Source organism: Budorcas taxicolor, chromosome 14 (assembly GCF_023091745.1).
Source record: "Budorcas taxicolor isolate Tak-1 chromosome 14, Takin1.1, whole genome shotgun sequence".
NCBI classification, from domain to species: Eukaryota; Metazoa; Chordata; class Mammalia; order Artiodactyla; family Bovidae; genus Budorcas; species Budorcas taxicolor.
This window is the reverse complement of record NC_068923.1, coordinates 94309229-94329559: the sequence shown is the minus strand read 5'-3', so window position 1 is coordinate 94329559 and position 20331 is coordinate 94309229. Positions and strand designations below refer to the sequence as shown.

General features: G+C 49.1%; 1 protein-coding gene across 2 annotated transcripts in view; it reads right to left on the bottom strand.

Annotated features, from left to right (window-relative positions):
* Window positions 1-20331, bottom strand: part of DEPTOR (DEP domain containing MTOR interacting protein) — a 162973-nt gene that overhangs the window by 74344 nt on the left and 68298 nt on the right. For both annotated transcript variants that reach the window (XM_052651523.1, XM_052651524.1), the window contains exon 4: window positions 6316-6494. In XM_052651523.1, the coding sequence (XP_052507483.1) occupies window positions 6316-6494 (179 nt within the window). The remainder of the gene's footprint in view (window positions 1-6315; window positions 6495-20331) is intronic.

Here is a 20331-nt window from a genome sequence, read left to right as displayed (position 1 = left end):
TAAAGTGCTCTGACTAAATCTTTAAAAGAGGAAATTTATACGCCTGGACACAGTCTCGGTAGCCTGATTATCCAGGGTCAGCTGCTGCAGCTGTGAGCAATTTACCCACGTGACTCTCTGCTGTCTACCGTCTTCCATGTAAGGACAAGATAGCTGGAGAGCAGCTCAAGCAGTTGAGGGAGGTATTTATGGGAGTGAAAAATGTATTCATCACGTTTGCAAAGGTCACACAAAAATCTCAAGGCGCTTGGTCAAAAAGGGAATCGGGTACTATTATGAGCTAACAATGATTACAGCTGCAATATCTGACAGGCTGTGTGAGCTGATGCAATGAAGGTTGAGGATTTTTTTCCTCCTCTGGTGAATCTTATGATTAGCAGCCAATCTTCTTTCGTGATTAAGAGCCGGATTACTGTGATGGGACTCTTGAGTCGATCATTTTCCTAGCTCTTGTCCTCAGCAAGTTACTTGACCGCATTTTAAAAATGAGAATTATTATGATAACTAACTCACAGAATTATTTAAAGGGGCAGATGAGTAAATGAAGACAGTGAGTGGAAGTGTCTGGCATATTGGAGGGACTCCGTACATTTTAAGTTATTTAGAAACGATCGGATCAAGCACAACAGCTTGCATGTGAGGGGCATAACAGGTAGACTGGTAAAAGCTTTTGGTCACCACCATCATTTAACTCTCCCAGCAGCTCTGTGCAGGAGAGAGTTACCGTAGCAGCCTGCTTGTGGGGCTGGTCCATGCTGGCTCTGGGAACTTGGCTTTCGGAAAGTTCCCTAAGTGACCATCTGATAAGGCAACTTTGCTTACCTGGGGCACTGAATTCTGCTGTACCAGCCTGACTAGGATGTTGGCACACGGTGACTGATGGAGAACGCGTGCTTCCCTGCCGAGCGTCTGGAAGGCCGGCAGGTGGCTGCCCAGGCAGGTAAAGTCAACGCCCCTGTGAGCAGCCACCGAGAAAGCCTTGCCCTCTGGGTTTCAAGCAGGCTCCCCCGGGCAGAGACGCTCTGCGCACGCTACTGCACGCCCTTGCTGGAGGCGGGAGGCAGAGCCGAGGACGCTGCCCCCAGATTTCTCCAGACAACACCCAGGACGTCTTCTCCCCTTGCTGACCCTTCTCTGCATCATTTCACCATAAAAAAATCTGAGCCGGAAGTCCAGCCGTATGTTGAGTCTTTCTGGTACATGTGGGTAGTCCTAGGATTTCAAAAAACAAACCCGAAACTCCAGCCAATCGACCGACCAAAACTCTCAAAGGTATATAATGTGACTCCAGTTTCATAAACGTCACAACCTGAGGAATGGAAGCGCTGAGATGTGGACAAGGTCACAAAGTAAGTGAAGGAGTTGGATATAAATGCTGCCTGTTCCCTCCAAAGACCGTGTTCATTCCACAGTGTCAGCCAGCCAACCCAATCCCATACATCCAGGGTGGTGCTCAGACGCTCAGTCATGTCTGACTCCTTGTGACCCCATGGAGTGCAGCACGCCAGGCCTCCCTGTCCATCACCAACTCCCGGAGTTCACTCAGACTCACGTCCATCGAGTCAGTGATGCCATCCAGCCATCTCATCCTCTGTCGCCCCCTCCTCCTCCTGCCTTCCATCCATACATCCTGGACCAAGGGAAACTCCTTTCTAAGGCACAATGATTAGCAGCTATTGGTTAGCTATGCAACCTTGGAAGAATATCTTAAAGCTTTGAATTCTAGATTTCTTCACTGTAAAACTATAATAATAAAAGTAATACCAATGTCATAGAACTGCTGTGAGGGTTTAATGAGATTATATATTCAATATATGCCACATATGTGAAGCATGTAAATATTAAATACACAATGTATTTATACATTAAAACTTTTAAAGTGGTTAGTGCCTGGTACATGGTAAGCCTCAATAAATGAAAAGCTAGATATGCACATATTGATCAACATCCATACAGGTGTATAATTACCCACATGTGAACATGCAGAGTATTTACATATACACGCATTCATATGCATTTTCATGCAAGTTAGTTACTCAGCTAACAAATTCTGTCTTAATCATAGACACCATTCATAAAGGAAGCTGGTCAGGATTTCATAAGTGGGCCTGATTTTTACGCATACTGGTTTTAAGCTAGGGAACCACTTTTATCCAGAAATCTTTGGCTCAAAGCCTAAAGTTTGACTTTCTTTAATGTTTAACCAGTGAAACTAATTATTAGCTGAACAGTTCAGAGCTTTGCTTAAAACACTCACTGGTATATCATTAACTCTAACATACACATATGTGGTTGTCAAACTTTCATAATTCAAAGTTAGAATCTGTGATCTAGAAATGAATTGCTGGGCTGAGAAACGGGAACTCCCTTGGAAACTCTGACTGCTCTATATAGAGATATTCAATGCTCCTAAAACCATGGAAAACAGATCAGGAAGACCCTATTCCGTCCTTTATGTCACAACACTGCACACTCACATCGGCAGCATGACGGAATCACACTGGGACTGAGGGGTGACTACCGACTCTCTGGAAACCGTCTGGAAACCTCTGTCTTCTCTCTGAAGTCGAGGGGTATAGCGTCAGTCAGTAAATGGTAGCACAGAAAGCTGGTTTTCTCTAGAACTTGCTACCACCAAGTTTTCTGTCTGGAGCAAAAATGACAGTACTATCTCCAGCCCAAACGGCATTTTTATACCAATGGAAGGTCCCAGTCACTCCAATCAATTCTGAGTTCACGCATACTAGCAATACCCACTTGGACGTTACTACCTAAGTGGCCTCAGAAAAATAACCTGCTGATGCTTTGGCTTCCTTATCTGTTAAATGGAGAAAATACAACTACCTGCCTGACAGTTGATGATACTAATTTGTTCACTTAAAAATGTGTGAAGAGGGTTGATCTCACGTTCGTTGCTCTCACTGTAATAAGATACGTTTAGCAGCAACAACACGGCTTCCCAGGGGGCTCAGTGGGGAAGAACCCGCCTGCCAGTGCAGGAGACACAGGAGACACGGGTGTGAGCCCTGGGTCGGGAAGGTCCCCTGGAGGAGAAGACGGCAGCCCACTCCAGTGCTCTTGCCTGGAGAATCCCGTGGACAGAGGAGCCTGGCGGGCCCCAGTCCACAGCATTGCACAGAGGTGGACACGGCTGAGCACAAGCGAGGACGGCACCTACTGGGCTGGCCAAGACGCTCCTTTGGGCTTGTCCACACGACGCAGAGGAGACCCCAGAGAACTTCTGGGGCCAACTCTATAGAATATCTGCCTCAGGACTTCCCCGGGCTGGGCAGATCCCCTGCAGAAGGGAAAGGCTACCCACTCCAGTATTCTGGCCTGGAGAAATCCATGGAGTCGCAAAGAGTCAGACACAACTGAGAGACTTCTAGGGGGCACAGGTTCAATCCCTGGTAAGGGTTCTAAGATCCCACATGCCATTTGACATGGAAAAATATATAGATAAATAGATAGATAGATAGATAGATAGATAGATCTGCCTCCAAAAGTTTAAGAGGTTTCAAAAAGTTAATGTGCAAGATCACTAGAAAAGTGTCTGGCGCACGATATAAATTAAATAAATAAAATATATCATACATCTTCTATTGCTCTCTAATTGCTTCTATATCCATTTTCTAATCCCGACAAGACTATAAGCTGTTTAAGGCCAGGGGCCACACTGGCATTTTACAGTCCTACTCGCCTGGTAAACCTCAGTCAATAGCCCAGTCATAGACACATTAGGCCATCCATAAACAGTTGTGAGCGTGATTTGGCAAATGAGAGAGGAGAAAACACCCCCAAACCACTGAGAGGCTTGAGTGCCTTTCAAACTAATGCTTCCAGATCAGTGGTTTCCAAAGTATTTGAACCCAGTGCACAGTAACAGTTTTTCTGTTCCCAATCACTTCACACAGGACCATGGCGTATGTTTATACAGTGTATTTCTAACTGAAATAAACATTTTGCCAAGCAGCCCTTGACACTACTGTATAAAATGTGCTCTGAAATGATGGAAACCCAATCCACTGGATCTCAAACTTTTAAAGCATGTTTGAATCACTTGAGGTTATGCTAAAATGTAGAGCAGATTCAGTGGGACTTGGGTAGGACCAGGGATTCTGCATTTCTGCCACGTTCCCAGGTGACCCTGAGGATCCATGGACCATACCTTGAGCAGTATTATGAGAGTCCAATCTAGTCTATTGAAAAAAATTTTTTGTTTTTAATGGTTCCTTTTTAACAAAAATTTATTCAAGTACAATTGATTTGCAATGTTCCATTAATTTCTGCTATACAGTAGAGTGACCTAGTTATACATACATTCTTTTTCATATTCTTTTCCATGATGGTTTATCACAGGATATTAAATACAGTTCCCTGGGCTAAAATTTTTCTTTTTTAAATATTTAAACCCACTGAAGTGAAAGTCGTTCAGTGATGTCCAGCTGTTTTTGACCCCATGAACTATACAGGCCATGGAATCTTCCAGGCCACAATACTGGAGTGGGTAGCCTTTCCCTTCTCCAGGGGATCTTCCCAACCCAGGGATTGAACTCAGGTCTCCTGCATTGCAGGCAGATTCTTTACCAGCTGAGCCACCAGGGAAGCCCTTTTAAACCCACTAAAGAGTTACAATCTGCAGTTTGTAAAACACTACTCCGAATAATTTCAATAGTTTCTTTCATCTCTATAATTTCACTGTTTTCTCCCTAACCCTGGGACAGAAATTCTAGGCCTGTGTAGAAGTGTGGGGAGGGGAGTTCATAGCAAGAATGATTCAAGTATCACCTTTCCTACTGACTCCTAGGCTGAAATGCTTATCTAGCTCCAGCCCTTTATTCACTGTTCCAAGCCTAAAATCATGCAGCTGTATTAATAAACTGCTTGAGGGACTTCCCTGGTGGTCCAGGGGTGAAGGATTGCCTTGCAGTGCAGGGGATGCAGGTTCGATCCCTGGTAAGGGAACCAAGCTCCCACAGGCTGCAGAGCAAGGAAGCCCGCACGCTCTGGAGCCTAGGGCCACAACTAGAGAGTCCGTGCACCGCAACGAAGGATCCCACAGGCCGCAACGAAGACCGACACAGCCAAACAAACGAGCAAATAAAGGAAAATGCTTCACAAAGGAAGTGAGCTGATCGCGCACTCAGTAAGGGCAGAGACTGAGCCCAGCACTCTGAATCTGCCTCACTCAGTCCCACAAGCACCTTATGCAAGTCGCCCATTTCACAGATGGGAGGAGGCAAGCAGCTCATCCAGAGCCTACGTCCCCGTGGGGCCGGCCTCATGAGAACTGAGGGGGCTCAGTGATCCCAGCCTCCGGGAGTCACACGCTTACACGTCCTCTCTCACACCGAACAGAACTGACCTGCCCACCAATATCACCACGCGTGACTCCAAGGCTCTGCTAAAGCCATCCTGCTTCTGCCTCACATTCTCTTGGATTATGCCCTTCGGAAGAGGCCTGGTTGCCATGTCATGAGAATTCTCAAGCAGTTTCATGAAGAAGTCTACAGAGCAATGGACAGACGCTTCCTGCCAACAGCCAGCTCTGACGTGGTGGACAGCCAAGCGAGCTGCCGTGAAGGAGACCTGTGGGCTATCAGGGCTTCTGATGACTGTCACCCTGGACAATGTCTCGACTCCAGCTCTTGGTAAGAGACCGCCAAGCCACACCGCCCGCTATGCCTCTCCAGACTGCCCACCCACAGAAACTGTACCAGATAATAAGCACTTACTATTATCTTATGGCATTAAATTTTAGAGAACTCCTTACAGCGCAATAGGTAACTAATCTGATTCTTCAACAATATGCTACGAATATATTACTTTATTATGATTCAGCCCTTAGAAAAAGGAGAGGGGATATTTGATGAAGGCCTTTTGGATGCTTCTTCAGCGTGGCAGCTTGAACCACAGTTCAGCAAATCTTCATTCTTCCATTGCAACTAACTTTGTGACGGCCATCTACTTCCCATCCAGACTTGACCAGATGACCAGCTGTAGCCAGTCGGATGTGAACCTCTGACGTTCAATGTCACCCAAGCAGAAATTTTTGGAGACACCTCAAGAATCTGCCTGCCTGCTTGAGCTTCTGGCCTCACCCATCAAAACAATATATTCCAAAAGAAAAAAGAAAAACACCACAATATATTCCAGAGAGTGGACGCTCCTATGGTCTGAGTCCCAGAATGAGAAGGCATGAAACGTGAACTTGACCCCCAGCTTAGAGGCGAGCTAGGCTGAGCGCAGGCAGAAGCACAGCCGGCTCCGCGAGGTGGGAGCGCGCGGTCGGGGCTCAGGCAAGGCGGCGCTCACCGGGCTGAATGATGCCGTGCTCCAGCAGCCGCCGGCACAGCTGCTCCGCCTCCTCCCGCGCCGTGGCCTCCCCCTCCTGCACCAGCCAGTCCAGGAACTCGGACGCCATGAAGGTGCGCTCGTACTTGACCCCCTCCTCCTCCCGGGGCTGCAGGAGCGTGTTCTCAGGGCTCATCAACCTGGCGGAGGAGAGGAAAGGAAATTAGGCAGCCTGCACGTGCCAGTGGGGAGAGGGGGGAGGCGGGGAGAGATGCGAGCAGGGGGTAAGAGGCACAGACTACCACGTGTAAAATGAACAGTAAAAGGAGCTGCGGTCCCGCGCGGGGAATATGGCCAATATTTCATAACAGCTTCACACACAGTATGAAAGTGAGAGTGTCAGTCGCTCAGTCGTGGCCGACTCTTGGCGACCCACGGGCTGCAGCCCGCCGGGCTCCTCCGTCCACGGGATTCTCTGGGCAGGAATCCTGGAGCGGGCTGCCCTTTCCTTCTGCAGCGGATCTTCCCGGCCCGGGGACTGAATCTGCCTCTCCTGCACCGCAGGTGGGTTCTTTACTGGCTGAGCCCCAGGGAAGCCCCATCAGAGAATAGTCTACGAACATCTGGAATCACTATGGTGTACACCTAAAACTAATATAATATTCTAAGTCAACTACACTTCAATTTAAAAAAGAAAAAGAAACCTGCACAAAAGGAAGATCACTCAACTGAAATCCCACAGCACAGGCTTCCCTGAAGCATCACAGCGAGCCTCTCAGACAGACAGATGTGGCTGCTGTGTGCTGCCCCAAACGCAACTGTGAAGACAAGGAGCTGCTTCCGAAGGGAACAAGGGGCATCTTTTCCTGGTGACAGGTGAGAACACTGGAAGTGCAATCCGAAACTCTAGCTTTAGCAGACTGCAGTCCGCTTGCGCCCGTGTGGTCAGCTGCTCAGCCATGTCTGACTCTTTGTGACCCCATGGACTATAGCCAGCCTGGCTCCTCTGACCATGGGGTTTTCCAGGCAAGGATATTGGGGTGGCTTGCCATTTCCTTCTCCAGGGGAGCTTCCTGACCCAGGGATTGGACCCACGTCTCGAGGCTCCACTAGCAGCTGGTGGATTCTGTGCGTCTGCGCCACCTGGGAAGCTTGGTGTTCAATTTAGCCTTCTTGAAAGGGAGTTACTAACCAAACTGCACCCTTTCTAAAACAAGTCTCTTTCTTTCCTAAAGGCATGATTGCTTTTCCCAAATCACTGGATTACTTGCTATGGACTTAATGTTTGTCTCTTCCCAAATTTCATATATATTGAAACACTAACAACAAATGCGGTACAATTTAAGACGGGGATTCGGGGACGCTATTATTTCATGAGTGCGGAGCTCTGTTAGGGAGGAAGAAATTTTCCTGTACCCTTGTAGTTTCTTCTGGCTGGTCTGTGAATTAAACTGCCATGAGACGGATCAACAGGACCAAGTTATACAAAAGTTAAGTAACACGCACGGGGGAGAGACACAGGGTAACTGAGTAACTCACCCAAACGAGCGAAACCCTGACCGTAAACACCACCAAAGTCAAAAGAGGGTGTTGGGGGTAGTGGCTGAGGACCTCAAAGAGGAAGACAGAGAGTCGGACGAGGACGAAAAGCAACGTTTGGGAAAGAAATGTTTGCTGTGGCACGCAGAAACGACGGGACACAGCAGTCTGAACGACAGCCTTCCTGGGGTGCCTCCCAGTCCGCGCGCGCGGAGCTCAGACCCGAGGTATCCCCTCCCCGTCCGCACGGAGCTCAGACGGGAGTTATCTCCTCCCCGTCCGCGCGCGGAGCTCAGACCCGAGTTATCTCGTCCCCGTCCACGCGCGGCCTCAGACCCGAGTTATCTCGTCCCCGTCCACGCGCGGAGCTCAGACCCGAGTTATCTCCTCCGTGTCCGCGCGGAGCTCAGACCCGAGTTATCTCCTCCCCGTCTGTCCGCGCGCGGAGCTCAGACGCGAGTTATTTCCTCCCCGTCCACGCGCGGCCTCAGACCCGAGTTATCTCGTCCCCGTCCACGCGCGGCCTCAGACCCGAGTTATCTCCTCCCCGTCTGTCCGCGCGGAGCTCAGACCCGAGTTATCTCCTCCCCGTCTGTCCGCGCGCGGAGCTCAGACGCGAGTTATTTCCTCCCCGTCCACGCGCGGCCTCAGACCCGAGTTATCTCTTCCCCGTCCGCGCGGAGCTCAGACCCGAGTTATCTCGTCCCCGTCCACGCGCGGCCTCAGACCCGAGTTATCTCCTCCCCGTCTGTCCGCGCGCGGAGCTCAGACGCGAGTTATTTCCTCCCCGTCCACGCGCGGCCTCAGACCCGAGTTATCTCTTCCCCGTCCGCGCGGAGCTCAGACCCGAGTTATCTCGTCCCCGTCCACGCGCGGCCTCAGACCCGAGTTATCTCCTCCCTGTCTGTCCGCGCGCGGAGCTCAGACCCGAGTCATCCGCGTTGATCGCTCCTTTCCTGCAACCAGTCCTCCGTCCACATTTGTTTAGGTCAAAGGTCAAATTTTCCTCTGGAGTCCTTCTGGGCTCTGATTGTTTTTAGCCCCAAATAATCTATACCAAAGAGACATTTGGGGTGGCAGACTGTACCCCCCTACAGGCCCACGCTACGATGACTGTTTCTAGGAGAAGGGGCCGCTGCGCCTTGCCCTCTGTGAGCACACACTGACAAGACCTCTGTGCACCGAGGTGTCCCAGCGCGTGTGACGTAGGCCGGCACCTAGGCCTTGCACTTCCCAGGCTCCAGACAGTGAGGAACGCTGTGTATTATTTAAGCCATCCAGTCTAGAGCGGTTTTTGCTAACGCAGCCTGAACTAAGGCAGTGACCTGAGTGACTCCTTTAGGGGCCCTCGCCGACGGCACGGCTCACGCCCGGGTCCTGTCTTTGCTCCACCTGCAGACAGCCCCCCGGGCACAGGCTTCACCCGCATCCGCACAAGGGCGCCCCGTGAGTCCCTCCTCTGACTGACTCTAGCAGCATCAGAGGCTGTGAGTGCTGTCCCCTCACGGTCTGAGCCCTGGCAGGGAACCCGACTCCACAGGCTACAAATGATGTGTGAGGCAGCCACAGGAGCGAATAGTTTTAAAAATTAAAAAATAAAACAGTAAAAATTCACATCTGATAATGTCCTGACCCTGCGGAAGACACAATGCCATGGCTTCTCATTGCTTTAGGGTAGAGATCGAAGCCCTTTCTGCGGCCTATAATGCATGCAGGACCCTGACCCGCCCTGTGGGACAGTCTCGCCTCTGACCCAGCATCCGGAGAGGCTGGCCTTCCTTCAGTCCAGACATCCTGCTGCTGTTCAGTCATTAAGTCGTGTCCGACTCTTGGCGACCCCATGGACTGCAGCACGCCAGGCCTCCCTGTCCATCACCAACTCCCAGAACCTACTCAGACTCTTGTCCATTGAGTCGGTGATGCCATCCAGCCATCTCATCCTCTGTCGTCCCCTTCTCCTCCCGCCTTCTATCTTTCCCAGTATCAGGGTCTTTTCAACTGAGTTGGCTCTTCACATCAGGTGGCCAAAGTATTGGACTTTCAGCTTCAACATCAGCCCTTCCAATGAACACCCAGGACTGATCTCCTTTAGGATGGACTGTTTGGATCTCCTTGCAGTCCAAGGGACTCTCAAGAGTCTTCTCCAACACCACAGTTCAAAACCATCAATTCTCATGTGCTCAGCCTTCTTCACAGTCCAACTCTCACATCCATACATGACCACTGGAAAACACAGCCTTAACTAGATGGACCTTTGTTGGCAAAGTAATGTCTCTGCTTTTGAATATGTTGTCTAGGTTGGTCACAGCTTTTCTTCCAAGGAGCAAACGTCTTTTAATTTCATGGCTGCAGTCAGCATCTGCAGTGATTTTGGAGCCTAAGAAAACAAAGTTTGTCACTGTTTCCATTATTCCCCCATCTACTTGCCATGATCTTCATTTTCTGAATGTTGAGCTTTAAGCCAACTTTATCACTCTCCTCTTTCACTTTCATCAAGAGGCTTTTTAGCTCCTCTTCACTTTCTGCCATAAAGGTGGTGTCATCGGCATATCTGAGGTTATTGACACTTCTCCCAGCAATCTTGATTCCAGCTTGTGTTTCCTCCAGCCCAGCGTTTCTCAGGATGTACTCTGCATATAAGTTAAATAAGCAGGGTGACAATATACAGCCTTGACATACTCCTTTCCCACTTTGGAAACAGTGCATTGTTCCATGTCCAGTTCTAACTGTTGCTTCTTGACCTGCATTCAGATTTCACAGCAGGCAGGTAAGGTGGTCTGGTATTCCCATCTCTTGAAGAATTCTCCACAGTTTGTTGTGATCCACACAGTCAAAGGCTTTGGCATAGTCAATAAAGCAGAAACAGATGTTTTTCTGGAACTCTCTTGCTTTTTTGATGATCCAGCGGATGTTGGCAACTTGATCTCTGGTTCCTCTGCCTTTTCTAAAACCAGCTTGAACATCAGGGAGTTCACAGTTCACGTATAGCTGAAGCCCAGCTTAGAGAATTTTAAGCATTACTTTACTAGCATGTGAGATGAGTCCAATTGTGCAGTAGGTTGAGCATTTTTTGGCATTGCCTTTCTTTGGGATTGGAATGAAAACTGACCTTTTCCAGTCCTGTGGCCACTGCTGAGTTTTCCAAATTTGCTGGCATATTGAGTGCAGCACTTTCACATCATCATCTTTCAGAATTTGAAACAGCTCAACTGGGATTCCATCCCCTCCACTAGCTTTGTTCATAGTGATGCTTCCTAAGGCCCACTTGACTTTGCATTCTAGGATGTCTGGCTCTAGGTGAGTGATCACACGGTTGTGGTTATCTGGGTCATGAAGATCTTTTTTGTATAGTACTTCTAGGTATTCTTGCCACCTTTTCTTAATATCTTCTGCTTCTATTAGGTCCATACCATTTCTGTCCTTTATCGAGCCCATCTTTGCATGAAATGTTCCCTTGGTATCTTGAATTTTCTTGAAGAGATCTCTAGTCTTTCCCATTCTATTGTTTTCCTCATTTCTTTGCACTGATCACGGAGGAAGGCTTCTTATCTCTCCTTGCTATTCTTTGGAACTCTGCATTCAAGTGGGTATATCTTTCCTTTCTCCTTTGCTTTTAGCTTCTCTTCTTTTCTCAGCTATTTGTAAGGCCCCCCTCAGACAACCATTTTGCCTTTCTGCATTTCTTTTTCTTGGTGATGGTCTTGATCCCTGCCTCCTATACAGTGTCACAAACCTCCGTCCTTAGTTCTTCAGGCACTCTGTCTATCAGATCTAATCTGTTGAATCTGTTTGTCGCTTCCACTATATAATCTTCCCAAACTAACAGTGATATACACACCACAAAACGCATCATTCCACTCTAGAGCAGGAGGAAATCTTAGAGATCAACGTAAGACAATTCCCTCCTCATCCATGAGGAAAACGTAATTCTCTTCTGAGTGAGAGACCCTGAACGACAGCCTTCCCTGCTCAGTTCAGTTCAGTTGCTCAGTCGTGTCCGACTCTTTGCGACCCCATGAATTGCAGCACGCCAGGCCTCCCCGCTCAGGGTCACGCAAACGAGCACTTTATCGTTGCTTATAAACCGTATCGTCCGCAGGCAACCGACCCTGCGTATCTGGATGAGCACTCACACGCCGCTCACTTTCAAAGCTTTCAGATGTGGGCCCAGTCCTGCTGAGGCATGAGTGCAGGGCCAGCTGGAGAGCAGGAGAGCTGGAGAGCTGTTTGCTTAGAACAGCCACGTGGCAACCGTGAGATGAAAAGCAAGTCCCTTTTGTCTTTTTTAATCTTCCTTTCTCTCGAGAGTGTAATGATAGCGTCACCCATCTGCTGAGAACCACATGTGAGTGTGAGTAAAGCAACCCAACAGTACAAAAGACAGTGTATACAGAGTGTTATGCTTAACTAGTCACGGCGCCTTCCTCAGGGCACGATGAATTTGCACCAACACCTCTGGGGGCTCCTCTGAGTCATCTCCTCTCTTCCCAGAACCTTCAGAGTTCTACTGGATGCCACGAGAGGGCCACTGCTTTGGGAAGTAAGAGAACTGGGGCTCAGACACAGCTCTGCCACAAGCTAATAACATGGGTTTCTTTTTTTTCTTTTTACCGCACCCATGTCCCCAAACCCATAATAAACAAGGGAAACAATACAAGTGCTACTGTCTGCACTAGATTGCTGTTATTAAACATTTCTGTTAAAAAAAAAAAAAGTTCTAAGTACACAGTGTATGCTTTTATATTTAAGAGTTCAGTTCAGTTGCTCAGTCGTGTCTGACTCTTTGCGACCCCATGAACCACAGCCCGCCAGGCCTCCCTGTCCATCACCAACTCCCAGAGTTCACCCAAACTCATTCCATCGAGTCGGTGATGCCATCCAGCCATCTCATCCTCTGTCGTCCCCTTCTCCTCCTGCCCCCAATCCCTCCCAACATCAGAGTCTTTTCCAATGAGTCAACTCTTCACATGAGGTGGCCGAAGTACTGGAGTTTCAGCTTCAGCATCATTCCTTCCAAAGAACACCCAGGACTGATCTCCTTCAGAATGGACTGGTTGGATCTCCTTGCAGTCCAAGGGACTCTCAAGAGTGTTCTTCAACACCACAGTTCAAAAGCATCAATTCTTTGGCGCTCAGCTTTCTCCACAGTCCAACTCTCACATCCATACGTGACCACAGGAAAAACCATAGCCTTGACTAGACGTGCCTTTGTCTGCAAAGCAATGTCTCTGCTTTCGAATGTGCTGTAAGAATAGGCACCATACTGGATCTCAGCAAAAGGCCGTGACGATTGCAACTATTTCTAGAATCTGCTGGGCCTCCCGGTGGTGCTGGTGGCAAGCAGCCCGCCTGCCAATGCGAGAGGCCCGGGCTCAATCCCTGGATTGGGAAGGACCTGGGAGGAGGGCACGCCAACACACTCCAGGCCTCTCGCCTGGACGATGCCAAGGACAGAGGAGCCTGGTGGGCTACGGTCCATAGGGTCACAGAGGTTGCAGCATGACGGAAGCAACGTGGCACTCACACACACATAAAGTGCACCAGCACACAACGAACTCACTGAAACCCTACTCAGAACTCCTTAAGAGAAAGCTTATTGGCCGAGAGTAATCAGGGTTAATTCAGGGTTAGTACGTACACTACTATATACAAATAAGGAAGCGACAAGGACCTACGGCATAGCACAGGGGCCTGTGCCCAACATTGTGTGACGAGCTACACTGGAAGAGAGACGGAGAGGGCAGGCAGGCAGGCACGACTGAGCCACGCTGCTGTCGACTTGAAAGCAACATGACATTGCAAATTATCTCAAGGAAAATTTCAATACAATACTCATCTGCAGGAATTACAATATAACATTGTAATCACACTCCAATAAAAAAATTAAACTTGCAGAAAAGAATATTATTTAGATATCTTCCCAAGTCAACCCTCTTCAGTCTTTCAATCCAGCCTAGAAATAGCTATGAGGTTGCTCTCAGAGGGCTAGAGCAGCTGAGTCCACATGAGCCGTAAGAATCGCGTTTAGCGCACTACAGGAGCTGGCTGCCGTGTCCTTCCCCAGGGCGTCTTCCCCGCCCAGGGTCCAGCTTGCGTCTTCTGCGTTGTGGGCAGAGTCGCTACCATCTGAGCCACCCGAGAAGCCCGTCGTCACGGCCAGGCCCTTCTTAGGAAAAGCAACAACCGCCACGTACAGTGAACACGAGGGGCAGAGCCCTGAAGACACTTCACGGGAGCCGGCCACGGCAGCCCCTCGCGCGCGTCCCCCATCGGGAGGCTGAGGCTGCTGCCCTTCCCTTGCACCCGGCTGCCTTCGGGAGCGGCTCCAGCAGCAGCAGAAGCAGCACCACTGTCTTCCAAGGCAAGGCTTTCGGAGGCCGTGCAGCGTCCGCTTTCACCCCCTCGGAATGCCGCACTGAGGCTGCCGGGTAAGGAAGCAAGTGCAGCCTGCTGGCGGTGGAGAGGCCACAAGGCCCGGGCCGCAGCCAGCATCTCTCTCAGACGTGAGAAGGAGGCCGCCCTGGGCGTCCCAGCTCGGCTGAGCCAGCAACAGTACAGTGAGCCCGGGGGCCCCCAGACCCACAGAAGTGGAGGAAACCACACATCATCTGTTGTTTTAAAACTTCCCAGTTTGAAGGCGACTTGTTCCGTAGGCGTAGATACCGAGAATATACTCATATCAATGTTGTTTAGTTGTTGCTTAGACGCTAAGTTGTGTCCGAGTCTTTTGCAACCCCAGATTGTCGCCTGCCAGGCTCCTCTGTCCATGGGATTTTCCAGGCACGCATACGAGAGCGGGTTTCCATTTCCTTCTCCAGGGGATTTTGTCCACCCAGGGATCAAACCCACGTTTCCTGCATTGCAGGCAGACTCTTTACCACTGAGCCACCTCCTATCAGGGGGTAATGGCAAAAAAGATGTGAAACCCACAGAGAGCGGCAAGTCACACCAGTTGGAAAGCAGTGAAAGGGCAGTGAATGAATCGCAGAAGGTCCTGGAAATAAACTGCAGAAAGTTCTGCCACACGGCGTGGGACCTGGGGTCCCGCATCGGTAATGGGAATCCGGAAAACAAAGCGCCGAAGTAAAGCGTAGCGCTATTTCCTCCGTTTCTTTGGCCCTCAAATGAGGAAGAGCGAGGAGGAGGAAAACGAGCCTCCTTGGTTTCCCAGTTTCCGGCTTTCTGCCTCTAGGAAATCTCCCGTCCCACAAATCTGGGCCATGTGACACTTTTCAGGGCTCCCTGCAAGGCCTTCTCAGGTCCCTGCGGGCACGACCAGCCCACTCAGCTATGAGCTTTTCGAGACCAGGCTCCTTGTCTCTGGGTGGACAGCCGTTTCCTAGCACCACAGGTCCTAAAAAGTGTTTGCTGGATGAACACAGGAAACATTTCTCTGCATGCGGAGATCATTGCCCAGGAGTATGTAAGAATCGGCCCCCTCAGACCTCCCTGGCTGCCCGGGGAGCTGGGCTCCATCCTGCCACTGCAGGGGGCGTGGGTTCGACCGCTGATTCAGGAACCAAGACCCCTCACGCCACAGGGCAGCCAAAAGAGGGGGGAAAATAGCCACCCTCAGAATGACCCCGTGTGGAGACGCGGTGAGTCAGAAGCTCCTTCCCGACCGCCACTCTCCAGTTAAGATGCAGACACGGACGCCCAGCCTTCACCTGCTCTCCAACCACACTGTCCCTTCCAGCTCAGCAACTCTCCTTTCGGGGTGCGGCGAGGACAGCTGGGCAGGGGATTGTCTGGGTCACTCTGTGTCACCAGAGACACGACCTGCCAGCTCTCCAGGGCGTCTGGTGAGTAGCTGGTGGCCGCTGGACACATGGCTGGTGAGCTGCCGCTGCCAACGTGAGCTTCAGCAAATGTGAAGCCCCGCCTGGCTGGGCTCACCTGCCATTTAAAACATGCCCCGCAACCCTGAAGCTCTTCTGACTTCACTTCCCCTTAGAATCAAGTGCTATTCCTGCCCAGATTCTCCTCTTTACCACAAAGCCTTGCTGGGGATTTGATTTTAGTATCAACATGTAGTCGTGGTATTAAAACAATAATTTGACTCACTACTTGGTCTAATGATCTCTCACTATGCAACAAGCTGCCCCAAAGCTTGGTGACTTCAAACCACCACTGATGGGAAGGTAAACTGGTGTAGTCAGTATGCAAAACAGTGTGGGAGTTCCTCAAAAAACTAAAGATAGAGTTGCCATGAAAGTGAGAGCCGCTGACCCCGTGACCCCAGTCCACGGAATTCTCCAGGCCAGAATCCTGGAGTGGGCAGCCTTTCCCTAATCCAGGAGATCTTCCCAACCCAGGGATCAAACCCAGGTCTCCTGTGTTGCAGGCAGATTCCTTACCAGCTGAGCCACCAGGGAAGCTATTAAGATTCAGCAATCCCACGCCTGGGCATACATCCACACAAAATTCTAATTCAAAAAGTCACATGCATCCCACATTCACAGAAGCACTATTCACAGTAACCAACACTTGGAAAGAACCTAAATGTCCACTAACAGACGAATACATACAGAAGATACGATACATACATGCAATGGAATATTACTTAGCCATAAAAAAGAATGGACCAACATCTGAAGCAACACGGACGGACTTAGAGATTATTAGACCGAGTGACGTAAGTCAGAAAGAGAAAGGCAAACACCATATGATGTCTCTTGTGTGTAGACTCTAAACCATGACACAAAGGAGCTTATTTGTGAAATAGAAACAGACTCACAGAGAGAACAGACTCGCAGGTGTCAAGGAGGAAGGTATATGGAAAGGACAGACTGGGACTTCGGGATCAGCAGATACAGATACGCAACACACACACTTCTGTATGTGAACACACACACACACACACACATTAATATATATGTATAACCAAATCACTGTGCTGTATGCCAGATAGTAACACAACACTGTAAATCACACTTCAGTAAAATAATTTTTTTAGAAACCAGCACTTAGTCATATCTTAGAGCTCCGTGGATTGCTTGGGGGCTCAGCTGGGCAGCTCTTCCACCAGCCTTGCTTGGGATCAGTTGTGCAAATACCGGCGGACGGTGGCTTGGGCTGGGTGCCTGGCCCTGCATGCTCCTCGGTCAACACAGCCTCTCCCGTGAGACGCCCTGGACACTGAGACGCAGAGCTCGAGAGGAAGGAAGCAGATGCTGCCAGAAAGTCTATGTACACTTTCGTTAACACATTAAGACATTAATAATAATGAGACAATATTATTAATATATTGGGTTGGCCAAAAAGTTTGTTTAGTTTTTTTGTAAGATGTTACAGAATATAATCCACTTGCCAGACAACTCACCCATCAACATGCAAAATGCAATGGTTGTCAGCCTATGCATCGAGGGGTACATCCATCACTGCAATCCACGGGAAAATCCTTTATCACCCAAAGGAGGCACACTGTACTGTCAGCAATCATCCCCCACGTCCCCATCCCCCCTGGCCCAGGCAAGCGTGAATCTGCCTGCCTCCTATCTATGAATTTGCCTCTTACAGGCTGTTCAAATAGAAAGAGTCACCCAGCTCATGGTCCTGTGGGGCTGGCTTCTTTCATGTCGTAAAACGTCCCCAACGTTCACGACGCTTTAGCGGGCATTAGTGCGTCATTCGGGCGGCCGTCTCTGGGGTCGCACAGAGTCGGACACGACTGAAGCGACTTAGCAGCAGCAGCAGCGTTTCACTCACTGTCAGGGAGGACTCCACCGTATGAACATCCCATACTGCGTTTATCCACTCATCAGCTGAGAGACGGCTGGATTCTTTCTATTCTGGCTTATTACGAATAGTATTACTTTGAAAATTCATATACAAGTTTTTATGTGGACACACGTTTTCTTTTCTCTTGGATATACACCAAGAAGCAGAATCGCTGGGTCATGTAATAACTCTTCTTAATCTTTTGTGAAGATGCCAGACATTTTCCAAAAGGGCTGTGCCACTCTGCATGCCCACCAGCGAAGCGCGACAGCTCCAACTTCTCCATGCCCTCTCCAGCATTCGCCATCTGCTCTCCTTTAGGACCCTCCTGGTGAGTGTGAAGAGATGTCTCAGAGTGGCTCTGACCTGCATTCCCCTGACGATCACTGATACTGAGCATGGTTTTGTGTGCCTGTTGTCCATCTACATGTCTTTGGAGAAACGTCTATTCTGACGCTCTGTCCATTGGAAAATGAAGGTGCTTGAGCTTAAGCATCCTTCGTATATTCCTTGATGCAACTTCTTAATCAGACAATGATTTGCAGATGCTCTCTCCCATTCTATGGGCTGTTTTCTCGCTTTCTTCACGGCTGTTTGCAGTCCCCAAGGTTTAATTTTGCGGTGGTCCAATTTGTCTATTTTTCTCTTTTGTTGCTTGTGATTTTGGGGTCACATGTCAGTGACACTGCCTGACACCAGCCCATGAAAGTTTACTGCTATGCTGTCTTCTAAGAGTTTCACAGTTTTAGTTCTTAAATTTAGTTCTATAGTCCATTTTGAGTTAATTTTTCTAGAAGGCATGAGGCAAGGGTCAAACTGCTTATTTGCATGCAGTTATCCAGTTATCTCAGCGTTTGAACTGTGGTGTTGGAGAAGACTCTTGGAAGGAGACCAACCAGTCTATCCTAAAGGAAATCAGTCCTGAATATTCACTGGAAGGACTGACACTGAAGCCGAAACTCCAATACTTTGGCCACGTGATGCGGAGAGCTGACTCACTGGAAAAGACCCTGATGCTGGGAAAGATTGAGGGCAGGAGGAGAAGGGGACAGCAGAGGACGAGATGGTTGGATGGCATCACCGACTCAATGGACATGAGCTTGAGTAAAGTCCGGGAGCTGGTGATGGTCAGGGAGGCCTGGCTGCAGCCCACAGGGTTGCAAAGAGTCAGACACGACTGAGCGACTGAACTGAGCTGATTCGGTTATCTCAGCACCATTTTGTTAAAAAGACAATTTATTCTCCATTGAATTATCTTTCTGACTTTTGTTAAAGACCAAGCAACCACGCCAGGCCTTCTTAAGCTGCTTGGGCTCAGAAGTCACAGAACGTCAATGGCCTGAGTTACACTGGTTTAAAATCACGAGATCAATGACCACTGTAGCTTCAAATCCTAACTCTGCACACCTGTCAGCTACCTGACTGCTTCCCTGAGCATAACTGGGGATAAAGACAGTGCCCCCTGGGGGGTGGCTAGGCAGCCTAAATGTGACAATACCCAAAATGCTTCAAGCATAGGGCCCAATACACCTTAAGCACTGAATACATTTTAGCTGTAATGATGATGATAACAATTATGATGAGAAAGGTTTTCTAGATGGGGCCATAAGATGTAACCCCTTTCTTTATGGCAAAATGAATTAATACTCTGTGTATATTTCTACAGACAAGAACAGCCGTTCTACTTTAATGAGTGGTGACAAATGGGGATGGTGCTCCCGAAAGTCTTATTTTTATGGAACAAATTCGTCTTCAGTAAAAATGGTCCTGTGCGGGACTATTCTCGTGACGTAAAGCCACACACCTGATCAGGTCGCTCAGTCGTGTCTGACCCTTTGGACCCCGTGGACTGCAGCCTGCCAGGCTCCTCTGTCCACGCAATTTCCTAGGCAAGAACCCTGGAATGAGTTGCCGTTTCCTACTCCAGGGGATCTTCCCGACCCAGGGATCAAAGTTGGGTCTCCCGCACTGGCAGGTGGATTCTTCACCACTGAGCCCCCATAAGGTGCTGTTGGTGCTGGTTCAGTCGCTAACTCTTGTCTGACTCTTTGTGACCCCACGGACTGTCGCCCGCCATTAGGCATTAACAAAACTCGCCTCCCGAAAGTATCCACAGGTTTTACTGGGCATGTGACTGAGTTCGCCCTTTCCTGGATATATATCTGAGTCATATTTCCCAGACTCACTTTAGCCCAGGGGAAAGACTACATCACAATAGACGGAACTGCTACATTTAGGAGCCAGTACAGGGATAGAAGCCAGCTGATAGTAATCTCCTTGTGCATTGAGAAAAAAATTCAGAAGCACTGAGAAGGCCCATACAGCGTGGGAGCGTATGTGACGGTACGCCAGGGCACAGCCAGCCGGGGGCAAAGCGGCCCAAAGACGCTCTGGAATCCAGAAAGCCTCAAAAAACAGTCATGTGTGAATATAATGGTAAACTACTTTGAAAAGCAACACATAAAATTATATACATGACAGCCATTAGAAATGAAAAATTTATTCATCCAAATATTCAGTTACTTTACCCTAGGGGCAGTTTCTGAAAGCTTTTCCCTTTCTTCTTAATAGAATTCTTTATCAATCCAATGATTCCCCAGAGAGAATATACTATGCTTACAACCGGGAGAAAAAATTTATCAAGAAAGAAGCTACATTAAGGTTAAGTTTATTTACTTATGCTTCAATGGTTTTCCACTTCTTTGTCTGCACCAGGACTGAGTTACGGTCCACTGGGTGTTAGCTGCAGTGCCCAGCGTCTCCAGTTGTGGCGCGCGG